This window comes from Doryrhamphus excisus, linkage group LG13 (assembly GCF_037039965.1).
Source record: "Doryrhamphus excisus strain RoL-2023G ecotype Guam linkage group LG13, RoL_Dexc_Guam_v1.1, whole genome shotgun sequence".
Lineage (NCBI taxonomy): Eukaryota > Metazoa > Chordata > Actinopteri > Syngnathiformes > Syngnathidae > Doryrhamphus > Doryrhamphus excisus.
Genome location: NC_136369.1, coordinates 15,211,494 through 15,230,886, shown reverse-complemented (window position 1 = coordinate 15,230,886; position 19,393 = coordinate 15,211,494). Strand labels below are relative to the sequence as shown.

The 19,393-nt window shown below is 39.4% G+C and overlaps 1 protein-coding gene across 1 annotated transcript in view; it reads right to left on the bottom strand.

Moving 5' to 3' along the window:
* LOC131139387 (talin-2) overlaps nucleotides 1-19,393 on the bottom strand; it is an 87,962-nt gene that overhangs the window by 11,877 nt on the left and 56,692 nt on the right. Inside the window, exons 25-47 of the mRNA XM_058088979.2 lie at nucleotides 18,366-18,479; nucleotides 17,840-17,974; nucleotides 16,789-16,917; nucleotides 16,613-16,715; nucleotides 16,317-16,525; nucleotides 14,698-14,817; nucleotides 14,409-14,606; nucleotides 9,619-9,758; nucleotides 9,394-9,487; nucleotides 8,033-8,122; nucleotides 7,843-7,965; nucleotides 7,623-7,766; nucleotides 7,295-7,456; nucleotides 7,049-7,189; nucleotides 6,096-6,277; nucleotides 5,715-5,847; nucleotides 4,177-4,278; nucleotides 3,786-3,956; nucleotides 3,550-3,696; nucleotides 2,306-2,407; nucleotides 2,113-2,232; nucleotides 1,876-2,022; nucleotides 643-809 (exon numbers count right to left, since the gene is read on the bottom strand). Of these exons, the coding sequence (XP_057944962.2) occupies nucleotides 643-809; nucleotides 1,876-2,022; nucleotides 2,113-2,232; nucleotides 2,306-2,407; nucleotides 3,550-3,696; nucleotides 3,786-3,956; nucleotides 4,177-4,278; nucleotides 5,715-5,847; nucleotides 6,096-6,277; nucleotides 7,049-7,189; nucleotides 7,295-7,456; nucleotides 7,623-7,766; nucleotides 7,843-7,965; nucleotides 8,033-8,122; nucleotides 9,394-9,487; nucleotides 9,619-9,758; nucleotides 14,409-14,606; nucleotides 14,698-14,817; nucleotides 16,317-16,525; nucleotides 16,613-16,715; nucleotides 16,789-16,917; nucleotides 17,840-17,974; nucleotides 18,366-18,479 (3,173 nt within the window). The remainder of the gene's footprint in view (nucleotides 1-642; nucleotides 810-1,875; nucleotides 2,023-2,112; nucleotides 2,233-2,305; nucleotides 2,408-3,549; nucleotides 3,697-3,785; nucleotides 3,957-4,176; nucleotides 4,279-5,714; nucleotides 5,848-6,095; nucleotides 6,278-7,048; nucleotides 7,190-7,294; nucleotides 7,457-7,622; nucleotides 7,767-7,842; nucleotides 7,966-8,032; nucleotides 8,123-9,393; nucleotides 9,488-9,618; nucleotides 9,759-14,408; nucleotides 14,607-14,697; nucleotides 14,818-16,316; nucleotides 16,526-16,612; nucleotides 16,716-16,788; nucleotides 16,918-17,839; nucleotides 17,975-18,365; nucleotides 18,480-19,393) is intronic.

Here is a 19,393-nt window from a genome sequence, read left to right as displayed (position 1 = left end):
GCCGTGCAACCCTTTTCAATCATACACGAGCAAAAGAGAATTCAACCACTGTACAATAAAACTAAAATAAAGTAAAATTTTAGCCTATCCCAGCTGTCTTCGGGCGAGAGGCGGGGTACACCCTGGACTGGTCGCCAGCCAATCACAGGGCACATATAGACAAACAACCATTCACACTCACATTCATACCTATGGACAATTTGGAGTCGCCAATTAACCTAGCATGTTTTTGGAATGTGGGAGGAAACCGGAGTACCCGGAGAAAACCCCACAAACTCCACAAAGAGATGGTCATGAGTGGAATTGAACTTGGGTCTCCTAGCTGTGAGGCCTGCGCGCTAACCACTGCAGCCTGTGTTAGGTTTTCATGTGTCATAAAAAATGTTGTTAATGGATGATCTTTTTAGTCATTGCAACAAACTAGAGTTTTATGTACTTTTGTTGTAACTCAAAAAAATCCAAAGTTTGAGAGATAGAGAAGCGTGGAAGAAACAACACTTCATCTTTCCAGGCCTGAAACGTTACCTCCCCTCTTATTTGCCTTCCACTAAGTCATTCTGTCACTTTCTGATGAAAGAAAACCACAGGGCGGATTTTACACTCGTCATGCTTTGAGACCAATCAAACACTTCTTACTCCCACCTGTGGTCGGCAAAGGACTCGTCATTCTCTGCGTTGAGCGTGCCGGCGGAGGCGAACATAATTGTGGTGTCCAGATCGGCGATGATGCCCGACACGGCGCTGGCCGCTGTGATGCAGGCCTGCGTGCCCTTGTTGCCTGCCTGGAGGGCTGACAGCACCAAGGACACCTAAAAACACGCATGATGATAGGCTGTAATTATGCTGGGAGGATGACAGGTGTCATTTTGCAACTACAGACCATAGTTTGCATTGTTATTAACAACAAAAATATGTTTTTTTACAGTATTTTGTAGGATTTCCTACAAAATGTACTTTTAGCACATACACAAAAATAAAAACACAGTAATCAAAGATGACTTGTAATCTTCTTAGACTGATTCATGTGTTTTGCATATTTCTAATCACGGCGCACATGAGGCATTAACAGTAAAGATACTGTAGAGCAGGGGTCTCAAACACGCGGCCCAAATGTGGCCCGCAGGACACTAGTTTGAGGCCCCCGCCTTGATATGAAAGTTTAATGTTAGTGCGGCCCACGCAAGTTTGATATGGATGCTGTATGGTATCATGTACCCAGAAAAAAATATTACGTTTGATTAATGTTCATGTTAAAGGTTAAATAACTGTTAATAGTTATCCTCCCTATCCGTGTGGAAGTGGTAAGTTTTTGGCTATTTAAGTTTAAAGGAAATAACTTGAAGGCTACCGTTTAGGTCGCTAGCTCTCTAGTTTGCGAGTTAGCATGTGTCTCAAGACCCTGCAGTTACGCAATATGTTGTAAATAAAAAGAGTATAAATGTGACTATAGTCGTGTTTTGTCATGTCTACAGGGCTCTAATAATGCTTTGTTCATTTTAATCTGAAAAAAATAATTTGTCTACCCACCAACTATATGTGGTTTCTTAAGTTTTTATTATTTGCCGTTTTATTATTATTATGATTATATTTATTTATTACTGATTGATTGATTTTCTTTATTCTTGATTTGTTTATTTATTTTTCATCTTATTTTGTGTAGAAAAATAAAAAGTAAGATATTTGAGAACAGTTTTTTCTTGTAAAAAATTGGAACCAAAGTGAAGTTTTTTTTTTTTTAATAAATGTGTTTTTTTTTTGTTTTTTTTGGAAAACCTGATGCGGCCCAGTCTCACCCAGACCCGAGCTCCAGTGGCCCCCAAGTAAATTGAGTTTGAGACCCCTGCTGTAGAGCGATGTGATGATCATAATGGATACCTTCTCTGTGACGGTACGAGCACAGTCGATAAGCTCTCGTTTGGTGAAGCTGTCAGTAGGAGTAATCTGCAGCGCTCCGGCCTTCTGGACCAAGAAGATGCATCCGTGTCCCAGGTCCTGAACTCTGGTTTTAATCTGGAAACCAATCTGGAGACGGCACAAAAACACAGAAATCTTTGAAATTCATGCAGCACTTGTGGTATTCTTGTGTGTTGGGTTCTACTTTGTGACTCGTACCTCTTCTGGCTCGGCCGTGTATGCGGCCATTCGTCCCTGTACGGCCAGCTGGCTGAAGTCCACGGTCACCTGAGAGGCCAGACCCCCCAGCTCGTCTGGACACGTCACCGATTTGGTCATCTGAGTCACAAAAATACACATTACGAAATATTCATCAACAATCATGCAGTGATGCAATGGGGGTGATTATTACCATTTCCTGAGCAGTGACGGCAATAGCCTTGGAGTGTTTCACCATACTGGTCTGGTAGTCCACGAAGGAGCCCTCGGGTTCAAGTGGAGTTCCCTCATCCAGCTACACAAGGACAGACGGTAACTTACATCTTTAAGATTTGTTTTGCCTTAAAAAAAATTGGTATAATGCAAAACAATAAATAATGAAAAAAAAAAAAATATATATATATATAGATATAAAATATATAAATATATAAAATATTTTTTTTGTTTTTGTTTTATTTTTGTTGTTTTTATTTGTATATAAATATATATATACAAAATTATGTATATAAAAAAATATATATAAATATTTAAAAAATAATATAAACAAAAATAATTACAAATGTTGCCATTGCGAAAATACAGGAATATAATGTAATAATAGCAAAGAGAAACACAAAAAAAAAATTCACAAATCATAATGATATTATTTAAAAAATATATATATAATCAATGTTCAAGGTCACCACTGACTATCAATCCAAACTATTAATAGTATCATGGAAGAATTTTCTGCTAGGCAACATATTATTGTATGCACAGGTATAGTAAAGGATTTTGTTTTATTTTTGTTGTTTTTATTTGTATATAAATATACAAAATTATATATATAGAAATATATGAAAATATAAAAAAATAATATAAACAAAAATAATTACAAATGTTGCCATTGCAAAAATACAGGAATATAATATAATAATAGCAGATAAACACAGAAAAAATGTATATAAATATATACAAAATTATATATATAGAAATATATGGAAATATAAAAAAAATAATACAAACAAAAATAATTACAAATGTTGCCATTGCAAAAATACAGGAATATAATGTAATAATAGCAGAGAAACACAGAAAAAAATTCACAAATCATAATGATATTCTTAAAAAAACATATAATCAATGTTCAATGTCACCACTGACTATCAATCTAAACTATTAACAGTGTTATGGAAGAATCTGTGATTTTCCACTAGGCAACATATTATTGTATGCACGAGTATAGTAAAGGACATATCTGGTGAGGATGTGATCCCAGGTTTAAAATAGCATCACCCATGTGATTGCACTCCATCCATTACAGCAGCTCTACTAAATTAGAGTGCTGAGCACATCACAAAGAAGCCAGCAGAGACGCCTTTAGACCACAAGATGTTAACGTTACCTGAACTTTACAATATTTAAATGGCCGTTAAGTTAAGGTAAACATGAACTCACCTTTGCCATGGCTTCTGCGATGGAATCCACCATACCTCCCACCATGCCGACTTCACTGGCGGCCTCGTTCAGCGTCACCATGATGTCATCCACTGCCTCCTTCATGAGCTGGCATGCCTCGGCGATGGCGTCATGCGTGTGGGACGCCTGACAACACACAATGAAGCACATGACACTGACGGTTACATTTTGTTCCTCTACAGGTGATGGTTTTAAATGCGAGAGTGATATCCGACCTTTGGGTTTCCTCCTCCCTCCTTGGCAGCGTAGAGCATCTGCAAGGCGGACTCAGCCAGGGTCTTGGTCTGATCCAGGAAGGTCATCTGCTGCTGGTGGTCATTCAGCTTGGACGCCACGCCCACCGCGGCCTTGATCAGCGGTTCAAAGTAGCGGGCCAGTTGTGTCACCTGAGGTATGGACATCGCCGCAAAGCACCATTAGCCTGACTAATAATAATCAGTAAAGTGATGTTGATGCATGATGTTTTGTACAGTATGGACAAAAATGTTTCAGCGATCATGTAAAATATAAGTAGAGCAAAGCCTCCCTTAAAAAAAAAAAAAAAACACACTTCTACTTGTTGCTACACTATTATAAAATATATTTCAGCGTCTTGCCCCGAAATACCTTGTGTCCTAGTTGGGAAGCTTCGCCTCTGGCAGCGGTGGAAACAGGGTCGATTAAGTGGCCAATTTCTTGCACAGAGGATGTCAGCTGTTCTTGCAGGGCCTAAGAAAAAAGGAAATGGAAGTAAATTTGTGCCCGTGTGGCATTTTAGGAAAGAGCCTTCTCCTCTAGAAAATGCAAAAGTGCATTGCCCCGAGAAGTAAATTAGGAGATATATGCCTTAAGGTGGACTCAAATAGTTCATAATGCAACAAAATGTATGTCAACTGAGTCAGAAATGGTTAGAAAAGCGGTTTGGCCTAAAATATTACGTTTTCTCTTATGTTTTTTTCTTTTAGTCTTATTTTATGCTCTTAGTCTTCAGCTTTTAACTCCAGTGTCATGTTTTTATCTTTTTAGTCCTATTTTATGCTCTTAGTCTTCAGCTTTTAACTCCAGTGTCATGTTTTTATCTTTTTAGTCCTATTTTATGCTCTTAGTCTTCAGCTTTTAACTCCAGTGTTTCCTCAGGGGGGGTCCTCCACACTGGGGGCTGTGTCGGGTCTGCTGAGGGGGTGCCATCCTTGGGTCCCTTCGACCCGGCCGGCTGGGGGTTCCTCCCTTTGATGTGGGGGTCCGCCCGTCTGTCGGTCCTCCAATGGCACGGCCTGCGGCTCCTCCCAGTGTGGACGGCCCCAAATGTGGCGTTTCCTTGATCCTCAGTGCCATGCCATGTCTCCCTACTGTGTGTGATTGTGCGATTGTGTGTGGGTGTGTGTGTGTGTGTGTGTGTGTGTCTAGTATGGAGGGTGGGGAAGGAGGGGCTTTCTTTTGTTTCTTTGTTTTTTTCTTTTAATTGTGGTAATTGTTTTCATTCTGTAAAGCACCTTGTGTTGCATGTCTTTGCAGGAAAAGTGCTATACAAATAAAGTTGATTTGATAATAAATATTTGTTATGTCACTTATAACACAAAGCTGAGCTGTAGGATGTATTATTTTGAAATAGTGGTTAGCGCGCAGACCTCACAGCTAGAAGACCAGGGTTCAATTCTGGTTCGGTTTCCTCCCACATTCCAAAAACATGCTAGGTTAAGTGGCGACTCCAAATTGTCCATAGGTATGAATGTGAGTGTGAATGGTTGTTTGTCTATATGTGCCCTGTGATTGGCTGGCGACCAGTCCAGGTTGTACCCCGCCTCACACCCGAAGACAGCTGGGATAGGCTCCAGCACCCCCCGCGACCCTCGTGAGGAAAAAGTAGTAGAAAATGAATTCAACCGCTGGTCATATATATACCTACGGTGGATTGGTTTTGGTGTTTAATTAGCAAAAATGTGAAAATATTAAAAAAAAATGGTCCTAACTTATTTTTACACTTTAAAATGTGTGGCTGGCAGACCGGGGTTACAAAGGCTATGAAAGACACACAAACTGTACATCCAATTAATACATTAGTAGTAATGTGCTGTTATCTAACCGAAAAACTGAAATTTCCATAAGAAAAGACAAAATAAAGACAAAAAAAAAAGTAAAATGGAGACCGAGATGGAGCCACTTACCTCCAGTGAGATGTCATCCCTGCTGGGTAGGTTCTGGCTGACCGCAGCCAGAGAGGCCTGCTCAATGTCACGGATACATTTGTTGACGTTATCGATGGATGAGTCGCACTCCCGCTGGCCTGGGGCCTTGTCCCTGAGAACGTCACGGAGCAATAAATCGTGAGGGGAGTGAGGTCGGAAGATGATGAAGAGGTGAAGACGACACGGGTTTGAAAAGGAGAGGTAGGAAGGTAAATGAGATGACAGACAAGAGGACAGCAAGAGAAAGAATCGTAAAGCTAACATCAGAATGCCAGGACACAGTCCAAATTTTATATTTTGATAAACCTTAATGCAAGTAAATAAATTTAGTTGTCATTTTGTGTATTTCCGTCCACTAACCGTATGGCAGTGATGAGACTCTTGATGGAGTCGGAGACGGTGCGGGAGTGACCAGCCAAAACAGACCATGTGGGTGGGTCTTTAGGGTTAATAACCAAAGAGCGTGCGGTCTTGAGCAGGTACGTGGAGCTGTCCAGCATGGAGCGAGCAGACTGGAGAATCGGCTCTTGAGCTTCCGAGCCCTACAAGAAAACAAGCGGAAATTCTCTCGAAATGAACATATTTATTACAAATGCATTTTGTAGCTACTGTGACTTGTTTTATGGTAATGGTAATGGTTTTATTTCATTTGAACATGCATCAGATTGCAATTGAATGCATCACATAATCAGTTCATAATTCCACATGTCCAAAAGGAGTAGGAAGAAGCAAAGCTTATTAAATCCTACCCCTCCATCTGGTACTTTTACAATCAGTAACTGTTTAATATAATTTGTTCACTTCCTGCTTTCCTAATATAGTTACAAAATTTTTTTTTATTTTTGTCACATACCGAAGTAGGAGGTGATATGACCATCCAATGACATAATGGGTACCATAGTAAGTGTCAATATAGTGATATGTATAGCACATCATGACTGGTTCAAGACTCTTCATCCTTGTATTTAGCAAACATCAACTGCTTGTATTGTTTCTTGAATTGGCTCATCGTTGTGCATTGTTTGAGGTCCTTACTCAATCCATTCCATAGTTTGATTCCACATACTGAAATGCTATGGCTTTTTAACGTAGTCCTAGCATATAAGTGTTTCAAATGTAGTTCTTCCCTGAGATCATATTTCTCCTCTCTTGTAGAGAAGTATTGGATGACATTTTTAGGTAATTGGTTGTTTTTAGCCTTATGCATTATTTTAGCTGTTTGAAGATTAACTATATCAGCAAGTTTAAGTATTAAGGAGTTAGTATGTTCTCTGATTTAGTTTTACAAAATCAAGATAATCACGCAAACTGACCTCATGGCTGATTTGAGCGGGGATGCTGGCAAACTCAGGGTTGGATGCAAATGTTGTCAAGTTTTCTACGGCTTCGATGAGCGGAGCTGTGGCCACTCGACACCTGTTCCTGTTTTCATTTGAGAAGTCTCCATCGAGAGCCTAGAGAGGAAAAAGTATGTCATGAATACAATGAATACAAAGAAGAAAGGGTTTTTTTTAGGCTACACTGTTATTGATCTTAGGCCTAGATCTGACTAGACTCGCCTTAATGGTTTTAACCAGGTTGGCAGTGGTGTTGGCCACCTCCTTAGCAGACTGGACAAAGTGTCGCTTGGCAACTGGGTTGGTGGTCTTTGAGGAAGCCAAGCGGCAGGAGTTGCAGAGCGCTGATGTGTGCTTTGCAACGATGGTGGCTGCCGAAAGGACCTGCAATATTAGGAGGGGTATGTTACTGCTACACTATCATCAATGTTTTTGTGATTACAATAGCAACATGGGGTAATTTTCCCTCATTTTGTTATCATTTTATTGGTGAAAACTTAATCTGAGACATAATAAATCAACACTGAAACGTAATTGTTGGTGCATGTACCTGAGAGGGGCTACTCTCAGGGTCGATGAGATTCTGACAGGCCATCTGGATAGCCTGGTTGGCCTTTGCAAACTGGATGGGGTCCACCAAACCCTGGTGACCGGCCTGACTGTTGGGGTCCGACACACCCACCAAGTAGGAGGCCTGAGGCAGAAAGAACAAAAATCATAATTGTCTAATTCAAGACTGTGCCATTCCTACTCGAACAGATTCAGAGGACCTGTCCAGCAGCTTCTGTGAGCCCACACAGAGCTTTGGACGCCGATCCTACGCAGTCTCCAAATGACGCAACATCCCCCGTCTTGCAGTTCTGGGAAATTCCCGCCATGGACTCGCCCAAGACCTGGACAGAACACCATGAATGAAGGAGATAAATATTCATACCCCAGCTGGTGATCTGGAAGGCCTACCTTGGAGTTTTCCATGACACTCTCGATGCAGTCAAAGTAAGAGAGGTCGTTGATGGGTTCGTTGGGGTTGTCCAGCATTCCTCGAACAGCCTGGAAGAAGTTCGTCATCTCTTAATGTCTCAAAAGAAAGCTTAGGCATAAGATGGCTGTAGCTGCATTTGAACCATCATGACATCAGTATCCAACAGTTTTTTTTTTTTTACCTGTATATGCGCTTTAAAATGTGGATTGTGCTAAATGGCTGTTGGTGTGAAAATCATGCGTAAAATCATCAGTTGCATCAGTGGAAGCTACTATCATGTTTTGATGTGACACATCTTAAAGTCAATTTGATCAAGCCTGGAATTACTACACCTTCTGTTTGGACCATCCATTATCACTAACGGGTTTCCAAAGGCTTGACTACTGCGTGATGAAGAGGATACTTAAAGCTAAATGGCTAATTTACCTCAAGGCAAAAGTGACTCAGAGAGAGATAACGAAAGAGAGAGAGAGACTGACAAAGTGCGTGATGAAGGAATTATGAGGCTGTTCAATTGTGATGTGCTGAAGAAGATGACTTTAGTGGAGGACGGCAGGGAATTTACTTTTTTTTGTAGGCTGCTTATTTATTATTAATTAATTATGCATTTTACCCGCATTGTTCAGAACAGTTTGGGGGAAAAAAGTACTAATTTACTCAAAAGTTACAAAAATCTGTGTTTAATGTAGTAATGTCTTATAGAAAGGTGCAGCCTGTATACTGTATTTTCTGGACTCAAGTCACACAAGGCCAAAAATGCATAATTAGGTAGAAAAAAAACATACATAAGTCGCACTGGAGTATAAGTCGCATTTTTTGCGAGTAATTTATTTTAACTACTTGACCAAAACAGACATTACGTCCTCTTGGAAGGCAAGTTCTAACAATAAAAGAATAGAGAACAGGCTGAATAGGTGTAAGATATGCTAACACAATGGTTATTCAGCTGCATGAAAAATAAATATGAACAGAAAAGGTGTCCAGTGTTTATGTAACATAAACAGTTTTTTCATTTATAAGTCGCTCTGGAGTATAAGTCTCAGGAACAGCCAACCTATGAAAAAAAGTGTGACTTATAGTCCGGAAAATACGGTATGTACAAACATTATTTCTCTTTAAATTTAGTGAGTGTGTCTATAGTCTGGAAACGACAATATATAAATATAATGAATTTTCAAATTTCATTTAAAACAGCCAGTGTCAAGTCAAATTGCCAACGACAAACATCATCAATGGAGATGATGAGCCAAATCCTCGTCAGTCCCATTGCTTCATGAGAACGATTATTATCATTAAAGCAGTCATTTGGGTTAATGACAGTGAATTACAGTTGGATTACCTCGAGCTCTCTGAGGGCGTTATCGCACTCCTTCTGGCCAGGCGCCTGCTGAGTGCACAGCGTGATCAGCTGGTTGATGCTGTCGGTCACAGCTCTGAAACAAAGCGGGAACAAAAAGCACTTGACGTACTCCGCAGGACGTGACACTGCACTGAAAATACTTGGTACCAATTGGTAGCATTTAGATAAAGACTGTTTAAAAATGCATGCGTTATACATATATACCTTGCAGCGGCGGCTAGCAGGTTCTTGGCGTTTGCTGCTGCAGGATCCACTGACAGACTCTTGGCGGCCAGCAGGAGCTTACTGGAGGCCATGGAGATGTTCTTCAGGTTGCCGATGACCTGCATCTGGTCGTCCCTTTTCTGACAGATGAGGAGCCACCACACAAAGCATTAAAACAGCAACTAAAATTAAGGAGTAAATACTATGGAGAGTAGTTGTACCTTGTGTGGAAGTTGGTAAAATATATAATTATAAATATAAATTATATAATTATAATATTAAATGTAATTAAATATATCAAATAAAAACAAATTAAACATATAATTATAAATATAAATTATATAATTATAATATTAAATATAATTAAATATATTACATAAAAATAAATTAAATATATAATTTTAATATATAATTATATATATATATATATAATACATAATAGAATAACTAAAATTAAGGAGTAAATACTATGGAGAGTAGTTGTACCTTGTGTGGAAGTTGGTAAAATATATAATTATAAATATAAATTATATAATTATAATATTAAATATAATTAAATACATTAAATAAAAATAAATTAAATATATATATATATATATATATATATATATATATATATATATATATATATATATATATATATATATATATATATATATATATATATATATATATATATATATATATATATATATATATATATATATATATATATATATATATATATATATATATATAATACAATAACTAAAATTAAGGAGTAAAAACTATGGAGAGTAGTTGTACCTTGTGTGGAAGTTGGTAAAATATATAATTATATATATAAATTATATAATTATAATATTAAATATAATTAAATATATTAAATACAAATACATTTAGTATATAATTATAATATTAAATATAATTAAATATATTGAATAAAAATAAATTAAATATATAATTATAAATATATAATTATATATATACACTACCGTTCAAAAGTTTGGGGTCACTTAGAAATTTCCTTATTTTTTTAAGAAAAGCACTGTTTTTTTCAACGAAGATAACTTTAAACTAATCAGAAATACACTCTATACATTGTTAATGTGGTAAATGACTATTCTAGCTGCAAATGTCTGGTTTTTAGTGTAATATCTACATAGGTGTATAGAGGCCTATTTCCAGCAACTATCACTCCAGTGTTCTAATGGTACAATGTGTTTGCTCATTGCGTCAAAAGGCTAATGGATGATTAGAAAACCCTTGTGCAATCATGTTGGCACATCTGAAAACAGTTTAGCTGGTTAGAGACTCTATGAAACTGACCTTCCTTTGAGCAGGTTGAGTATCTGGAGCATCACGTTTGTGGGGTCGATTAAACGCTCAAAATGACCAGAAAAAGAGAACTTTCATGTGAAACTCGACAGTCTATTCTTGTTCTTAGAAATGAAGGCTATTCCATGCAAGAAATTGCCAAGAAACTGAAGATTTCCTACAACGGTGTGTACTACTCCCTTCAGAGAACAGCACAAACAGGCTCTAACCAGAGTAGAAAGAGAAGTGGGAGGCCCCGCTGCACATCTAAGCAAGAAGATAAGTACATTAGAGTCTCTAGTTTGAGAAATAGACGCCTCACAGGTCCTCAACTGGCAGCTTCATTAAATAGTACCCGCAAAACGCCAGTGTCAACATCTACAGTGAAGAGGCGACTCCGGGATGCTGGCCTTCAGGGCAGAGTGGCAAAGAAAAAACCATATCTGAGACTGGCCAATAAAAGAAAAAGATTAATATGGGCTAAAGAACACAGACATTGGACAGAGGAAGATTGGAAAAAAGTGTTATGGACGGACGAATCAAAGTTTGAGGTGTTTGGATCACACAGAAGAACATTTGTGAGACGCAGAACAACTGAAAAGATGCTGGAAGAGTGCCTGACACCATCTGTCAAGCAAGGTGGGGGTAACGTGATGGTCTGGGGTTGCTTTGGTGCTGGTAAGGTGGGAGATTTGTTCAAGGTAAAAGGGATTTTGAATAAGGAAGGCTATCACTCCATTTTGCAACGCCATGCCATACCCTGTGGACAGCGCTTGATTGGAGCCAATTTCATCCTACAACAGGACAATGACCCAAAGCACACCTCCAAATTGTGCAAGAACTATTTAGAGAAGAAGCAGGCAGCTGGTATTCTATCTGTAATGGAGTGGCCAGCGCAGTCACCAGATCTAAACCCCATTGAGCTGTTGTGGGAGCAGCTTGACCGTATGGTACGCAAGAAGTGCCCATCCAGCCAATCCAACTTGTGGGAGGTGCTTCTAGAAGTGTGGGGTGAAATTTCTCCAGATTACCTCAACAAATTAACAGCTAGAATGCCAAAGGTCTGCAATGCTGTCATTGCTGCAAATGGAGGATTCTTTGACGAAAGCAAGGTTTGAAGGAAAAAATTATTATTTCAAATACAAATCATTATTTCTAACCTTATCAATGTCTTGACTATATTTTCTATTCATTTTAAAACTCATGTGGTAAATAAAAGTGTGACTTTTCATGGAAAACACAAAATTGTCTGGGTGACCCCAAACTTTTGAACGGTAGTGTATATATATATATAATACATATATATATAACACTGGGGAACACTCAAAATGTTGCATTTAAAGTAAGACCTGTTTTTAGTCAATTTAAGTGTGCTGAGTTTAAATCTGAAGTTAGTTTTTTTCTGCAAGCTACAGATTTTATGCAATCTTTAATTTTTATTAAAAATAGAAAAAAATCGAGCATTATTATAGGATATTGCAATGTCAGCCACAAATCAGTATATTTAACAAGGCAAAAGAAACAGAACATTAAAAAGTGATTTTAGATTAAAGTACACCATTGTTAGAAGTGCCATATGTTTTTCTGGAAGCGTTTCTCAGAAAACAGTCTTTATCGCAACGTGAGATAAGCATAATTCACAACCTTCTTCAGATAAGTGTCAATCACAGCTAATAACGCTTATCACTTTCTGTCAGTACAGTATTTTAGTCAGGCAGGAATTTGCGTTTGTAACTTTTGCGTTTGTACACTTCATCTGGGCAATCTCGTTTAATACTCCAGCAGTAGTCGGCCATCATACTTTTGTCCCAGCGACCTTGGTAGCGTTCTTCCATGATCTTTAGGTCTTGGTGGAACCGCTCTCCTTGTTCGTCACTCACAGCCCCCAGGTTTTCAGGGAACTGGTCAAGGTGGCTGTTCAAGAAATGAAGCTTGATGCTCATGTTGCACCTGAGAGCACGAAAAGCGAGGAGCATTCTGTTCACAAGTTCATTGTAGTTCTCAGCCTTGTTGTTTCCAAGGAAGTTCTAAGTGACTGCCACAAAGGATAACCATGCTGCCCTCTCCAAGGCGGTCATCTTGGCAACAAACTGATCATCACGAATGAGGGTTCGAATCTGTGGGCCATCAAACACACCTGCTTTGATCTTCTCGAACGACAACCCTGGTATAGCTTTGATTATGTGTTGGAAACATTCACCTTCGATATCCAGTGCCTTGACAAATTGTTTCATCAAACCTAGTTTGATGTGCAGAGGAGGAAAGATGATCCTATCTCTGTCAACAATTGGGTCATGTGTGATATTTGGCATGCCTGCTTCAAGGGTTTCACGAACAGGCCAGTCCTTCTGGACCCAGTGTCTGTCTCGTGCTCGACTGTCCCACATGCAGAGGAAACATGGAAACTTGGTGAAACCTTTCTGTTGACCAAGAAGGAAGTTTACCATTTTCAAGTCTACACAAATGATCCAGTTGTGCTCACGATATTTTAAGAATTCCATGACCATTCTGATGTCATCATAGTCTTCCCGCAGATGAACTGAATGACCTACAGGCACTGACCCGTAAACATTGCCATTATGCAAAAGAACACACTTGAGACTGCGTTTAGAACTGTCTATAAAGAGCCGCCATTCAGTTGGATCATAGTGAGGAACACCCAGTTCTTTGAGAAGACCTGGGATATTATGGCAGTAAACAAACTGTCTGTCTTCAGAAAAGAAGGTCACAAAAAGCTGGTCGCACTTTCTGTAATATGACACTTTAACAGTGTGATCAACAAGATTTTTACCTTGTAATCTTGATGCCAAAAGCTCAGCTGCTTTCTTTGAAAGACCTAAATCCCAAACTAAGTCATTCAGTTCAGTTTGGTGAAGAGGCTTGGGGACTGGGGGAGATTCAGTCTCTGAAGAACATTCCTCGGATTGTTCCCACTCAGTTTCTGGCAATTCATTGTCACAACTGTCTTCCTCGTTCGTATCATGTCCAATGTCTTTAGCGTTTAATGAAGGCAAACCTTTGAAAACTGGAACAGGAATGGAATCTATGTATATAATCTAAAAACGCATAGATTTGGGTTACGTAAGTTCATATATTTAGACTATTTCATCTATCTCAAATTGCATGAAAACTAGAGCTTATGGAGAAAAACTAATTTCAGATTTGAAATCAGCACCTAAAAATCATTCAGAATCAGTTAAAAAATCCAATGCAACAGAAAGTTGAAAAAATATTGTTCCCCAGTGTAATACATATATATATATAATACATATATAATACATATACATATATATAATACATATATACATATATATAATACATATATACATATATATAATACATATACACATATATATAATACATATATATATAATACAATAAAAAATATCCTTTATTAAAGTCTGTATGCAACAATTTTTTATAACTATATATCTATATTTACATATAAATGCATCATCCACACTTACGGTTTGTTATGAAAAAGTACTACAAACCTGAGTATGCCCAGCCATCTCAATGCCAGCGTCCAGAAACTCATCAAAATCTTCGCTGAACTTCCCAGATGCCACCGCCAGCTGGCTGCTGGAGCCTCGAGAAGCGTGGACCACCTCGCCGGCAGATTGGTTCAGGTCGGCCGCCGTTTGATTGAGCTCGCTCTGCGCCTCCTGAAAGGTCTTGGAAGCCGGGGGGATCTGTAATCACAACAGCTACACATGCTACTCCGTCCGTGTCTTTATACTTTACAAGGAACAGCTTTGATGAGGGATGCTCGCCACCGCTTACGCTTTCAATCAGGAGCTTCTTGCTGGCTTCACCGATGCTCCTGAGAGCCATGTCCACGTCCTTCTGACCGGGCAAACAGTTGACACAGTTGTTCAAGGAATGAGATACAGCCTTGGCCACCTGTGGGAACAAGGAAGGCCACAACTTAGTTGATGTTGGAAATCTAATACCAAATAACGCCTCTGGTTCTAGTAAAGTGGAGTGCTGCAGTGTAACAGGTCAAAACAAACTGACATTAATAGGTGATGGCAGAAGCTAAATAGCAAGTATCATGAGTGGTCAGCATCCAGCGGCTTTACTACCTCTGCTATTGCAGCTATTGGTGCACCGAAACACACGGTGCACTGTTGTTTACAATGAATTCATCAGCATAATTAATGCTTGCTGTGCAGTTTGTTCCTTACCACTTTACAACATTGGTTCTGCTGTGTTGTGCAATATACTTCTTAATAAATGACCATGTGCTCAAAGAGAGCTATGTATGATTTCCTTTCCACTTTCTAATCAACTCGAAACCACTATGGCATAAATAAACACTCCAACAAACGCTTGACTCCATCTGACACTCCATTCTCTCTGCAGTGGAGGAAGATAAATGTCACGGCTACAATTATAAGTATATAATTTATATTAGAGTCGTCCCTTGCCAGATCGTGGTCTGAATCTTGTGTCATAATAATGTTAAAACAACCTTTAGGTGTCATAAACAGGTTTCCTATGCTTAAACTAAGAACATATTCCATTTATAAATAAGGACATTCACTTATCATGGCTGGGTTGGGAACCATTCATTCATTCATTTTCTACCGCTTATCCTCACAAGGGTGCTGGAGCCTATCCCAGCTGTCTTCCGGCGAGAGGCGGGGTACACCTTGGACTGGTGGCCAGCCAATCACAGGGCACATATAGACAAACAACCATTCACACTCACATTCATACCTATGGACAATTTGGAGTGGTCAATTAACCTAGCATGTTTTTGGAATGTGGGAGGAAACCGGAGTACCCGGAGAAAACTCACACATGCAAGGGGAGAACATGCAAACTCCACACAGAGATGGCAGAGGGTGGAATTGAATTTGTGTCTCCTAGCTGTGAGGCCTGTGCACTAACCACTCGTCCATCATGCAGCCGGGTGTGGAAACAGTTTACCGCAATAAACAAGGGGTCATATTATATGTAGTATATTGAAAAGAAGGAATTCACCTCTTTGTGTGTATTGAACGTCTTATGTAGTTGAGAAAATGAGATGAGGCATAAATCATTTAAGATGTTTTGCTTATAAAATACACCATCTGTTTAATTTCCTGAGTGCCCCTTGTTAAATTCTGCAGAACAGATGTTGAGCTTCTTTACTTTCCTCACCCACAAGTAAATATTTACCAAAACACCTGCAGAGAATTGATGAGGTACAGTACACACACTGTGACGGAAATTCTGCCTTTACAAAGATGATAATGTTCACTTCTGATATGTTTTGTGGTGCATCATACTGACAGCTGTGTGTAATGTTTTGTTTACATGGTCTAACTACAAAAATACATATAGACAATGTTTCAAAATCTTATCAGCGCCTCAAAAATTTTTAAATGTTAAGTCCTGTGGTGTTGAGCTCTCACCTGTGCCAACCTCTGCTGACTCTCCGCATCTCCAGGCGAGATCAGCGCCTGTTTGGCTTCATGAATGAGAAGCGCCGAACCCTCCATGACATCACGGGCCGAATCCAGCATGGCGGCGGCAGCTTTGGGGTCAGCGGTGGACGCGGCCACTCCGCGGGCCGCCTGGGCCAGAGCCTTCAAGGCCTGGGCGGTTTCCCTTGCTGCTATGCCTAAATAAAGAATATGATGAGGGACAGCTTCTTAAATGAAGCTTAGGGTATTAGGTACATATGTACGATCATTGAAGTCACACCAACCTGTGTAGTGTTCATTGCCTTGTGCAGCACAGGTGAGCAGCTGAGCCATGGAGGACCCAACTGACTTGGATGTGCTGCCCAGCTCTTGAGCACATTTCTCCAACTGAGAGAAAAATGACAGAAACGAGATTAATGAAATTGAACTTAAAGCGTCTTCTTTTTTTTCTTTTTCTTACCGATTCTCCAGGTAGAGGTTTCAGTTGCAAGTTACCGGCAGCCAGTCTGGCGTCCTGCAGCTCACTTCTCAGCGTCTGGATGGCAGTGAGGGCAGAGTCGATCTCCATGGGGCCACAAGCTTCATGAGCCTTGGAATTAGCAAGAAAGCGATGATGTAATTTGTAAAAAAAAAATAGTAGGAAACTTGGTTATAATTAGAAAAAGTTTTTTTGTCGTTTTAATGTTTGATGCTCTTCTGGCATTTCTATTCAAACTGCAATGTTATAGCTAAAAAAAACAAATCATAGAGTGATTGGTCCCTTGTTGCTAGGCAGAATTAATGAGATTCTATAACTGAACAGACTAGTTTATAATAATAATAATAATAATAATAATAATAACAATTACATCCATCCATCTTCTATGCCGCTTCTGCTGGAGTATGCAGGTATGCTGGAGCCTATCCCAGCTGTCTGGGAGGCGGGGTTCACCCTGGCCTACAATTAAATCACTGCTCTGTATTAAATATTAAACCCATATTGAAAAGGAAGAACATTCATTTGTTCATTTTCTACCGCTTATCCTCACAAGGGCTGCGGGGGGTGGTGGAGCCTATCCCAGCTGTCTGGGAGACAGGGTACACCCTGGACTACAATTAAATCACTGCTCTGTATTAAATATAAAACCCATATTGAAAAGGAAGAACATTCATTCATTCATTTTCTACCGATTTTTCCTCACGAGGGCCGCAGGGGTGCTGGAGCCTATCCCAGCTGTCTGGGAGACGGGGTACACCCTGGCCCACAATGACATCACTGCTCTGTATTAAATATAAAACTCATATTGAAAAGGAAGAACATTCATTCATTCATTTTCTACCGCTTTTTCCTCACGAGGGCCGCAGGGGTGCTGGAGCCTATCCCAGCTGTCTGGGAGACGGGGTACACCCTGGACTACAATGAAATCACTGCTCTGTATTAAATATAAAACCCATATTGAAAAGGAAGAAGAATCTCTCTAATTATCTCTCCTTTTCTTTTTGTTGCTGAGCTCTAAGGATATGTCCGCTACCTTCTGTGCGGCCGTCCTCAGCTCGGCCAGACAGGTGGCCAGGTTCTTGGCACACTGACCCAGTTGCATGGCAGCAGCTTGATCCGTCACCGTGGGAACAGATGACTTGGCCGAGGTCACCATCTTACTACCGGGCTGTGTAGAGTAGGGAAGATAAATGCACAAATGCAATAATGAGGACATTGCTGTAGTTGTATATACTATCACGGAATGCTAAGAGTTGTAGTCAAAATGTCATGTGACCACAAAGCATTGTTGCTTGTTGCAGCAAAAAGGTTAATAAATGATATTTTAAAAAATCCATTAGTTTATAACTGTACCAAAAGAGTGCCTCAAGAGTGCTTACATAAGACAAAAAAAGAGGTTGCAGGCCAACATGGAATGTCCCAACATGGAACGAACCCTATTTATACTTCACTGTTCAGCCTCATTCCCAAAGTAGTAGTAGTGACAATTCTGGGGCATCAAGTTTCAACATTCCTTTTGTAGAAGCATGTGTGTGTGTGTGTGTGTGTGTGTGTTGCACCTGTAGGAAGTTCTGGCTGGCAATAATGAGGGCAAGTTGTGCACTGAGGTCGTCCGGTTTGGCCTGACTGCTTCGCACCCCCTGGACCAGCTGAGGGATGTGGTCAGCCACTGCCTACACCGACAATTTACATGCATTAACACACATCACAGCGACCGTGACTATTAAACCTTTACGAGAGTCGAACCTGCCAACCTTGAAGCAATGTTACGAGTAAGTTCCTGTTGTCTTACATTATCCTGAACCAGACGTGAACCATGAACAGCAATCAGGCAGCGGTATGAGTGCAATTCTAGTGTACACACACATATATATATATATATATATATATATATATATATATATATATATATATATATATATATATATATGTGTGTGTGTGATTTTGACAAAGATCAGATCACATTTGATGGTGATTTGATGCAGAAATGTAAGAAATTCCAAAAGGTTCAGATACTTTTTCATACCACTTTTTCATACTATATATACCAATATATATTCATTCATGCTATCCTAGTTAAAATATGAAAACCTATAAATGTTTGGGTGGTTTTAGTTAAAGCAGACACTGTTTTTTCATCTGTGTAATATATATATATATATATATATATATATATATATATATATATATATATATATATATATATATATATATATATATATATATATATATATATATATATATATATATATATATATTCATTTTCTACCGCTTATCCTCACAAGGGTTGCGGGGGTGCTGGAGCCTATCCCAGCTGTCTTCGGGCGTGAGGCGGAGTACACCCTGGACTGGTCTCCAGCCAATCACAGGGCACATATAGACAAACAACCATTCACACTCACATTCATACCTATGGACAATTTGGAGTCGCCAATTAACCTAGCATGTTTTTGGAATGTGGGAGGAAACCGGAGTACCCGGAGAAAACCCACGCATGCACGGGGAGAACATGCAAACTACACACAGAAATGGCAGAGGGTGGAATTGAACCCTGGTCTCCTAGCTGTGAGGTCTGCGTAATCTGCGT